This window comes from Daucus carota, chromosome 5 (assembly GCF_001625215.2).
Source record: "Daucus carota subsp. sativus chromosome 5, DH1 v3.0, whole genome shotgun sequence".
Taxonomy (NCBI): Eukaryota; Viridiplantae; Streptophyta; class Magnoliopsida; order Apiales; family Apiaceae; genus Daucus; species Daucus carota.
Window position 1 is genome coordinate 27,264,451 of NC_030385.2, and position 11,799 is coordinate 27,276,249.

The 11,799-nt window shown below is 36.7% G+C and overlaps 1 protein-coding gene across 1 annotated transcript; it reads left to right on the plus strand.

Moving 5' to 3' along the window:
• Nucleotides 1-374: 374 nt before the first annotated feature.
• On the plus strand, nucleotides 375-6,466 carry LOC108223040 (ABC transporter B family member 1). The gene is made up of 10 exons (XM_017397088.2): nucleotides 375-1,113; nucleotides 1,206-1,260; nucleotides 1,467-1,642; nucleotides 1,752-1,952; nucleotides 2,051-2,310; nucleotides 2,400-2,716; nucleotides 2,888-3,111; nucleotides 3,339-3,712; nucleotides 3,803-4,517; nucleotides 5,072-6,466. Exons 1-10 carry the CDS (start codon nucleotides 643-645, stop codon nucleotides 6,353-6,355), a joined length of 4,077 nt encoding a protein of 1,358 aa, XP_017252577.1. The 5' UTR covers nucleotides 375-642; the 3' UTR covers nucleotides 6,356-6,466.
• Nucleotides 6,467-11,799: the final 5,333 nt, after the last annotated feature.

Below are 11,799 nucleotides of genomic sequence, written 5' to 3' on the forward strand. Positions count from 1 at the left end.
TATTTTATTAATTATATTTGATTTTGATAAAAAATACCAAAAAACTCAACAATAAATCAGTTTAGTTATGATCACGAATCTGTATATCCATGATTTGGATGGTTTGGAATAGTTTTAATTTCATATTTAATTTTAATAATTTTTAAATTTTATGCGTTAAATGATTGAGAAATATATTATGTAATTATTTTTAATATATTATTTATTTTCCAACCTAGTTATATGACCGTGGGTTATCTCGAATATATTTTATTCTGCTTAATGAAATTGTTCCGGCAATCAAAAAGAATACAGTAACATTTTAAATATACACGTATAAATATGCCTTGAAATTCAAAGCCAGTGGTACTGAAAATTACTATTGCAAGAGTCTGTTGTGGTCAAACACCCAATCTTAAGTTTACAGGTAGTATTCCTTTTCATTGTTTGCCCTCTTCTCATCAACCGTCACTTTCTCCTCCTGTTGCTGTGTTTTCACACCACTCTTCTTTACTACCACAAAACTACAAACCCCTAGTTAAAAAACTCAAGTAATAAATTAACTAAACTGCAGCTACATCCTCTTCACACACACACATATATAAACATGGTATAAGTAGGGGAAGTTAGGGTGGTTTGTTTAGGAAACCATACTAAAACACAATGGCACAAGATCCTGAACAAGAGAGAAAGTCCAGTACTACTAGCCCAAGAATCAGCATCTCTGCAAAGCGCAAATTCTATGAGTTTCTTGGGATTGAGCTCAGTGTTGCAGCTCCTCAACAAGATGAAAACAACCCATCATCATCTTCATCAGCAGAAACAACAGCTGCAGCTGAAGGGTTAGAAGGGTCAGAAGATAAAGAAAAGAATGACAAGAAAAGCAAGAAAAAGGAGAAAATGGAGGTGAAGAAAACAGATGAGGAGAAGAAGGCTCTGTTGCCTTCAGTTGGGTTCATGGAGCTTTTCAGATTTGCAGATAGATTAGATTATGTTTTGATGGGTATTGGGAGTGTGGGGGCTTTTGTTCATGGCTCTGCTTTGCCTTTGTTTCTTAGGTTCTTTGCTGATCTTGTTAATTCTTTTGGTGCCAATGTTAATAATCCTGATAAAATGACCCATGAAGTTGTCAAGGTATTTCTTGTTTTTGTCATGTTGTTTTCAGCTTGCTTGTTTATAAGCTTGGACAGGACTGATTGTTCTGTTGGAATGGTTTTGTTTTGTAGTATGCATTTTACTTTCTTGTAGTTGGAGCTGCAATATGGGTTTCTTCATGGGCAGGTTAGTGCTAAGACATAAATTTGGGTTTTTGGCTATTTGCGTCTTATTAATGTCTGTACTACTACGATATTTGCCTTTTAAAATCGGGGTTTTCACAAAAACAGTTTCAATTCTCTCCCTCGGAACATATGGATTAGATATGTTGGGTATTTATGTGTAGGTTTTACATTTTACTATTGTGTAATGATTCGGACTTTGATTTGCAGAGATTGCTTGTTGGATGTGGACCGGAGAGAGACAAACGACCAGAATGAGAGTTGAGTACCTTGAAGCAGCTTTGAATCAGGATGTACAATTTTTCGATACAGAAGTTAGAACATCAGATGTTGTTTTTGGAATTAACACAGATGCAGTTATGGTCCAAGATGCCATTAGTGAGAAGGTAGGGGAGTGAGAATGAGAACTAAAATTGGCATTCTTGGTTCAATTTTTGTGCAGCGTTACATGCACTTTAAATAGCCATGATTTTCATATATTTTTTTCTGGTGCAGTTGGGAAATTTCATTCATTATATGGCAACTTTTGCTTCTGGATTCATTGTCGGTTTTACAGCTGTTTGGCAGTTAGCACTGGTCACATTGGCAGTGGTTCCTGTTATAGCTGTAATTGGAGGAGTTCATACCACTACATTATCTAAACTCTCCGCAAAGAGTCAAGAAGCTCAATTAGAAGCTGGCAATATTGCCGAGCAGGTGAGAAACCATGATAGTTCCACAAGTTTTAGCTTAAATCTGTACAAATTGGCATGTAATTCCCTTTTATTGCATGCTAAATCTGAGTAAAAATGCAGAATATAGCTCAAATTCGGACTGTAATTGCATATGTTGGTGAGTCCAGAGCATTAAAAGCATACTCATGTGCTTTAAAGATCTCTCAGAGGCTTGGATATAAGACCGGGCTATCAAAGGGATTGGGTTTAGGTGCTACATACTTCACTGTGTTTTGTTGTTATGCACTTTTACTCTGGTATGGGGGTTATCTGGTCAGGCATCATTATACCAATGGAGGGCTTGCCATATCAACAATGTTCGCAGTTATGATTGGAGGAATGTAAGTGTATTCTTTAACATTATTCACATGGCTACATTTTTCAGTGCATTTCACTAAAGAAATTAATATCAATATGTGTCCCATTACAGTGCTTTGGGACAATCTATCCCCAGTATGGCTGCATTTGCGAAGGCAAGAGTTGCAGCTGCTAAAATTTTCCGGATAATTGACCACAAGCCAACTATACACAAAAATAGCAAATCGGGTTTGGAGTTAGACTCTGTATTGGGACAAGTGGAGATAAAAAGTGTGAATTTCTCATACCCCGCAAGGCCAGACGTACTAATACTAAACAATTTTTCGCTTAGCGTTCCAGCCGGTAAGACCATAGCATTGGTGGGAAGTAGTGGCTCTGGAAAAAGTACGGTGGTTTCCCTCATTGAAAGGTTCTACGATCCAACCTCGGGTAATACAGTTATTGCCAATGTGGTGTACAATTTTATTGAAAGATTCTGCAAATCTAACGAATTTATTGTATTACTTACTCACTGTGGTGCATTTAGATGCGCTAAAAGGTTCATGTTTTTTGCATGTTTTGTAGATCTTGCATTCTCATTAATAAATAGCTGTTGTACAGGTCAAGTTTTGCTAGATGGTAATGATATAAAGACAATGAAGCTTGAATGGCTAAGGGAGCAAATTGGGCTGGTGAGCCAGGAACCAGCTTTGTTTGCTACTTCTATTAAAGAAAATATACTCTTGGGTAGACCAGATGCAACTTTAGAAGAGATCGAAGAAGCTGCCAGAGTTTCCAATGCCCATTCTTTTATTATCAAGCTGACAGATGGTTACGACACTCAGGTTACATTATTTTCGCATCAACTGTACTCATTCTTTCAGACTAACAAATTTCTTAGTATAAATGAAATTACAGTGACAATTCTCATACAATAGGAAATGTTCCTGAGGAGTATACGATGGTTTTATTGTACATAGATATATCAGTTTACCAATTAATTTTTATTTTTTCCTGACACAATTGATTTGAAGTTGAAATTAAGCTTTACTAATATAAAATATATTGGCAGGTTGGGGAAAGAGGGCTGCAACTGTCAGGTGGACAGAAACAGAGAATAGCAATAGCCAGAGCAATGCTTAAAAATCCAGCAATCTTGCTTTTGGATGAGGCAACTAGTGCACTAGACTCTGAGTCAGAAAAACTTGTACAAGAAGCGCTTGACTGTTTCATGATCGGGAGGACAACTCTTGTGATTGCCCACCGGTTATCAACCATAAGGAAAGCTGATTTAGTTGCTGTTCTGCAGCAGGGTAGTGTTTCTGAAATTGGAACACATGATGAACTTTTTGCCAAAGGAGAGAATGGAACATATGCCAAGCTCATCCGCCTACAGGAAATTGCTCATGAAACTGCACTCAATAATGCAAGAAAGAGCAGTGCAAGGTACTCATTATGTACGTTAATCACATTTTTTTGGTCCTCGGGTGCTCCTCAGGATTTCAGCTATTAGTTGACATGATTTTTCCTTTGCAGGCCTTCGAGTGCAAGGAACTCAGTGAGTTCACCTATAATGACCCGAAACTCCTCTTACGGCAGATCGCCATATTCACGTCGATTATCTGATTTCTCTAATTCTGACTTTAGCCTATCCATAGATGGGTCATATCCCAGCTATCGCCTTGAAAAACTTCCATTTAAGGAGCACGCTAGTTCCTTTTGGCGCCTTGCCAAAATGAACTCTCCTGAGTGGACTTATGCCTTAGTTGGTTCTATAGGTTCAGTTGTCTGTGGCACCCTTAGTGCCTTCTTTGCATATGTTTTGAGTGCTGTTCTTAGTGTTTACTACAATCAAGATCATGCTTACATGATAAGAGAAATCGGAAAATACTGTTACCTCTTGATTGGGGTTTCCTCGGCTGCATTGATATTTAACACAATGCAACATTTCTTCTGGGATGTTGTGGGAGAAAATTTGACAAAACGAGTAAGAGAGAAAATGCTGGCAGCCGTGCTGAAAAATGAAATGGCCTGGTTCGATAAAGAGGAAAATGAGAGCTCTAGGATTGCTGCAAGGCTGGCTCTTGATGCCAATAATGTCAGATCAGCAATTGGGGATCGAATTTCAGTGATTATGCAGAACGCAGCGCTCTTGGTAGTTGCATGCACAGCAGGATTTGTCTTGCAATGGCGGCTTGCTCTTGTCCTTATGGCCGTTTTCCCTCTAGTTGTTGCAGCCACAATTTTGCAGGTTTGATTTTGCAACTGAATCAATTAAAACATTATATTAAACTAACTGCTGCAAGCAGGTTTTTGAGAAAATCACTTCTTATCTTCTTAAATATGAAGGGGTGGCAATATCAGACACGACCTGAAACCCGACACGAACCCGACCCAACCCGAAACTCGATTTACTGAGACAGAAACCCGAAAGTGACCCGAAAATCACCCGATTGACCCGAATTGGACCCGAAATGACCTGAAATTAGAATTTCATTTCTAATAACTTCAATTTTTAGTTTTATTCAATTTTGAGTGATTTTAGCTTGACCCGAAGTCGACCCGATTGCTGACACGAACACGACCTGTTACCCGAAATTGCCAATCCTGATTATTTAATATCCCATTCTTCACTTGGCAAAACAATGAAAAATTCCCCATTTTTGATAAATCGCTTGTTATAATTTTGTTGCAAACTTTAATTCCAAGATGCTTGTGTTGTCACAATTTCCAGCAGTAGTAGACTTTGGAAGTTCATATAAGAACAAATCTAAAGGTTTTCTATTGTTTCATTTATTTCTACAGAAGATGTTCATGGAAGGATTCTCCGGAGACCTGGAAGCTATTCATGCTAAAGCCACACAATTGGCTGGCGAAGCTGTGGCAAATGTAAGAACCATTGCTGCCTTCAATTCGGAATCCAAAATTGTGGCACTTTACATCTCCAACCTCCAAGCGCCATTGCGTCGCTGTTTTTATAAAGGCCAGATTGCTGGATGTGGGTATGGAATTGCTCAATTTCTACTATATGCTTCATATGCCCTTGGTCTTTGGTATTCTTCCTGGCTAGTAAAGCATGGGATCTCCGACTTCTCAAAAACGATCCGAGTATTTATGGTTCTTATGGTCTCAGCAAATGGTGCAGCTGAAACACTTACACTGGCTCCCGACTTCATCAAGGGTGGCCAAGCTATGCAGTCCGTCTTTGATCTCATTGATCGCAAAACTGAAATTGAGCCAGATGATCCAGATTGTACTGTTATGCCTAGTAGCATTCGCGGAGATGTGGACTTAAAACACATAGATTTTTGTTATCCTTCCCGCCCTGATATATTAGTTTTCCGTGACCTTTCCCTCCGTGCTCGAGCTGGCAAAACCCTTGCCCTCGTTGGTCCAAGTGGATGTGGAAAGAGTTCAGTCATTGCACTTGTACAAAGATTCTACGAGCCATCATCTGGGCGGGTTATGATTGATGGGAAGGACATCCGAAAGTACAATTTGAAGTCACTGCGACACCACATTGCAGTGGTTCCTCAAGAGCCTTGCCTATTTGCTACCACAATATACGAGAACATAGCTTATGGACATGAATCAGCAACTGAAGCCGAGATAATTGAAGCAGCAACACTAGCAAATGCCCACAAGTTCATCTCTTCATTACCCGAGGGTTACAGAACATTTGTGGGGGAAAGAGGTGTTCAGTTATCAGGAGGACAAAAGCAAAGAATAGCTATTGCTCGCGCTTTCATAAGGAAAGCAGAGCTCATGCTCCTAGATGAAGCCACAAGTGCACTTGATGCAGAATCTGAAATGAGTGTGCAAGAGGCTCTTGAGCGTGCTTGCTCGGGAAAGACCACCATTGTGGTTGCTCATCGCTTATCTACAATAAGAAATGCTAATGTCATTGCAGTTATAGATGACGGAAAAGTGGCAGAACAAGGTTCTCACTCGCATCTTCTTAAAAACTATCCCGATGGATGTTATTCGCGTATGATACAGCTGCAGAAGTTTTCACACGGCCAACCCACCATAAACATAGCGTCTGGATCAAGCTCTTCGATACTTCTCAAAGAAGACGGGGTTCACTAAAAGTAAAATCCATTATAACAAGCAATTGTTTTTGTACTTTCTGGTATAGTATAGTTTTGTGAATTTACATGATTACTTACCATAGTATATGTTCTTGTTTAGCTTTTTAAAGCCTTTTGAGATGTTAACAATTGACAGCAATGGCTATAGCACTATGGACAATTAATTATAGTGGTTACAAATAACAACCTGACTTGTACACAACGAGAATCAAACTGTTCGATTCACTCTTCACCAAATTCATTTGACACACTTCTCCCCAACTTCATTTTAATCGGAGTGCTCCCCAAAACACATATTTTCTAGTACACTTTCACCACATATTATTATTATTTTATTTTTAATATAATTTTGTTTGAAACACTTCTCTCCAAGATGAAATTTTTTATCTACAAATTCAATATAATAATTCTTCATAACTACTTGTGTCTTGATTTCTTTCTCGTTAGCATAACACATGTCTATTTGGAGCCATCATTCTCAAATCCTCTTGACCCTTCTTCATTTTATGTGGTACTAGTTCTCTGACAGGTTGTATCTCCTTCCTAGATTCATATGACAGGTTACATCTCCCTTCTTTCAATCCTCCACGACCTCGAGCATCCCATGTCGGAAATTATTGCTATCCCATGTCGGAATTCATGGCTATGTACTTGCACTCATTGATCCCCTGGGATTATTGAAGTTCTTGGTATCAATCTTGGTTTTTTAATATAAGTAGAGAGAGATAATATTTAGATGGAAATTCATATGAGATTCTAACAAAAATAAAATAAAAAATGAATGATGCTACAACAATTGAACCTGTAAAGATTTGTGTACACATCATACGACCGTTCGATGGCTTAAAAATCACTATCAATGTGAAAGTGATAGGAGTCGGCTTGGAACATGCGCAAATTGAAAAACAACATTATTGACTTTAAGGATAGCTGCCTATAGAAAGGACGCCCAGATAGTGAAAGCACCAGAGAGAAGTGATGGGAAGAAAGAAACAATAGAAAGGAGCAATTGACTATTGATGGATGCCTAATGTGCATGGGAGTAAAAGAAGAGGCAAGTGGATTAAGAGATTGAAATAGCAGAGCATTCATGCTTATCAGATATCTAATCAAAGGGGAAAACCGAATAATGTAACAACCGCAAATTTTCAAGTACGTAAATAAGTTGATTATTAAATTTTATGTGGTTAAAATTAGCATTTACATAAATTATGAATTTAGTATTGGTACGTAATATATTTAAGAGTAACAAAAGTTTAGATTATATTTTTATGTCAGCTAGAGAATCAAGTTCAGTTACGTACCATTAATATTAATACGTGAATAGTTAGTAGACGTGAAGTTCTAATTTTACAACCCGAGAATAAATAAGTATTACGGGTTGGCCATGATAAATATTTCATTGTAATTATTTCATAAATTACGAAATATTTAGAAAATATTAGAATAATTATTTTATTCAATTCTACTATCTCGTATAATAATATTTAATGATTTTAAAATAGTAGCGTTAAATGAACGGGAACCGAGAATATTCGAGTAATAACGAAACAATTAATTTTTTCCCGTAGCGTAACTTGGCGAGCAAGAAAGAAAAAGAAGTTAAATAAATAAAAATAAAAATTATACTTGGTGCCCAAGTAGACTTGGCGCCCAAGTAAGTTTTTCTATAATTTAAAAATGTTAATTAAAGGTCATTAAGTATTAATGGTGATTAAGAATCAGTATAAAAGCCAAAGTAATTCCTCATTTACTACCTTCACTTTTTCGGCATAAATTGGAAGAAATTAGAGTGAGCAGAGGAGCATATCAGAGCTTTAATTTGGGAAGAAGGAATTTTGGATATAAACCTGCACCTGAATCTAAGGTATTATTTTCCTTACGTTGGTCAATAATGCTAGTTAATGGAGATTAACTTTCAATAAGCTTGTGGTATTCATTTGGTGCTCACTAGTATATTTTTAACTTAAACCTAAAAGTCTAAGTTTACTGCAGCACACACAGATATACTTCTAAATCAACTTCTCATATTTGTTGAAGTTCCCCAATTTCTTAAAAAACTAGGTTTAGAGTTTATACATGTATATTTTGGGGTGGTTTGGACCTTCACAAGCCGAGATTGTCAAATAAATATAAAAATATGGAATTTGGATTATTTAACGATAAACTTAGATTGATAATATTTTGGATATGATTATATAATTAAGTAGATGGATGATAATAATAAATTTAGAGCTAAGTATATAAAATGGATTCATTAAAAATAATGTATGCGGAGTAAAGATAATTGGAATGTAGTAAAGGAATTTTGGCTTTAAAAATATTTTGGTTAACAATAAATTTTTGGAATGAGGGTATAAAATAAAAATGTATTGTTGGTAGCGTTAAAAGTAATTTGTGGATTAAAAGTAGATTTAAAATTTAATCTATTGGGGATTACCGTTCAATTAGGTGAACACGAGTATAGATCTATGTGAAAAACGGAGTTTAAGTACAAGTTGAATGAATAAATATTCGGATAATGGACATGAGTAACGTAAGAGTGGAGTTTATAATATTTTGGGATAGAAAAGAAGGAAATATTGAATATTAGTCGGCCGTTGCGTAAATAATAATAAAATTTTAATATAGATGAGCGGAGATTATTGGTTAAAAAGAATGAGTAATAAAAGATAATTGGATATCAAATATATAAATATAAATGAGCTTTATAATTACTATCATTATACTATGAAATAAAAGTTGTGTATGATTTTCTAAGCCAGCACGAAAAAACGATTATTCGAGATTAATTAATGAATATATATATATAAACCTACTTGAAGTAGATACTTTGGAATTATTTTTATTCCTTTAAAATGATAATACTAAATCTATACTACCTTGTGTGATATAGAATGTATATGTTCCGGAAAGGCGGAGCCAATTATGAGTATTAAATTTGTACAGTCTTATCAAGCTAAGGACGTCAGGCAAGTTCATTATCCCTCTCTTGACGTGAAGTTTTTCGTGCCTATTTGATAATTGTGTGAAAAGTGTTGATTGTGAAGATATTACATTTCGTACCAACGTGAATCGAGAAAATATCTCTGTTTCATTTGGAAGACTTTAAAGATATTGTTCATATATTACTTTCTATAATTCGAGCCCTCCCATTGTACGGGGATGAGCTGATCCTAATAACGATAATATTTTTGAATCTTTGAAACTTGAGGTGAATACATTGCAGCGATGATCTCACCATAATCAACTTACTCCCTTTTTGGAGATCATCTTATTCCTTGGAATCTTGTTCTTTTAATTATCCTTCACTTCTAACTTCGGGTAATCTTTGTTGAAAGGGTGCATTGTTCGCACTTCTTTGGTAGAGATGCGAAGTGTTTGTTTGGGAGAATTTTCTTGTATTCGGAGGAATCTGTTCAAGCTGGTCAACACGAATTTATTAAATTCGTGGTAGAGTTGAAATTTACTATCTGGTAAGGCAGATAGTTTAGGGTTACAAATGTTAACCCTTATGCTAGCAAATGAGAGTGATAGGTGTGTCTTGTGCGGTTACGATCAGACTGCAAGGATCACACAGGAGAACGGTAATCACGAAATGGTGCTGATCGAGCCATGTAGTGTTACCGAGAGGTGGAAGACCAGCGTTTTCTTTACTTGAACTTGTGTTGTCATTTGACGGTAGCTGCTTTGTTGCTTTGACTTGAATTGTTTTCTATGCCTTACGTGCATATTCTGTTGATTGTTGTTTGTTCTATGTAGACTTGCTGAGCAATTTGATTGCTCATTCTTGCATCTATTTTATTCCTTTTTGAGTAGTAAATAGTGAGTATGGCACAACTCAAAAGAACCGCCCAGAAATGGATTTTTGGCAAAGGCAGGGAAAATGCGCATCACCAAGCTGAGACTGCTAGACTACGCCGCTTGGTAGTACGAGATATAGTTATTATAATGGCCGGAAATCAGACTCCCCTTTATGTAATAAAGTTAGACTCTATAGTAATGTTGTATGACGATCGACCCTGGACTTGTGGGGCAAGAGTTGGATTATGTAATATTAATATGTAATGCAAGTGTTGTTTTGAGCCAGATATTTAGTGGCGGACCAGATCTGCGGGAAGTGGATCTGGGGGCGTCACAGATTTGGTATCAGAGCTGTAGTTATATCCTTAGGATTCGAGAAATCCTAGGAATATAACGAGCGAGAATGACACGTAGATTAAGATAGGTATACTAGAAGAACCTATCTCCATATGTTTGAGAACATACGTACCAAATAAACTTATAACAAAGGGTTAGTAGACCCTACAAATATAAACGTTTATAGGTACGAGCAATCGTAGCAATAACTATTAGTAATGATGTTGTTGTAGATGTCAGGTCACGAGGCTGATTCTGATCCATCTATAGAGATTGAGATAACGAGTATGAGGATTTTTCTAGACAAATATTAGAGCCACCGGCACCTGAGATCATTAACTTAGTATCTGAGGAGAGCAAGGATAGAGAATCTTTTGAGTGATTGGATGAATATCTTTCTATCATTACCTGAGCTGACTTATGTTCCTACTTTGACCACTTCCTTTTCAATTAACACATCTACTATTCCTTCACCTATATTTGAGAGTGAGGACCCTTTCATTTTAGGCTTGCTTCAACATTTCGAGCCTACACCTCTTTCTTATAATCCTATTACCACACATACTTTTAATTGTTGTCGTTTTGGGACTGCTGTGTTTTCTCTGATTGGAGATGATCCTATACCACCTTTGAGTAGTCACACCCATGTTTATACCACATTTAAACCTCGAGTTCAAGTTACACCCCTAGTTACTACCATGTTAGAGACTTGTGAACCATTTACTTTCATATCCACTATTTCAGTTTCTGCACCTCATACCACTCTTTGTCAGATTAGTGAATCTTTCTATGCACCAATTTCTGTACCATCAGGTGGCGACTATGTGCCACTTTCTTTGGTCCATCAGTACCAGTTGTTGAGAGAGTTTGCATATGACTCCAGATTTGGAATTCCAGGATCTTACGATCCTATGTTTGTTCTACGGGTTCAGGATTTCTGACCCGAGTGTTTAGTATGGAGATTGTGTATAAGATTTCTATTTCTGTATTTGAGGGACTTGCTACTGATATCTGTGAGATACCCTCCACCAGCTCATGCAAATGTTAAAATTGTTACAATACTGATGAATAGAGCCTTTTCTGAGTTCTAGCGTAGGATCTCAGGGATATCTGGTTGATATATCTTATGACTTTTGGGAAATAAAACACGAAGTCTGTGTGTATCTCAGTTATGGTATATTATGTATCTTGAGGATATGCAGACACTTTTGTATAGTATCAGAATAGAGAATCGTGCACTTCCTTTTATTTAGATACAGATGCTATAGTTTCGATCAGTGGATCATTCTAGAAGTAGAGATG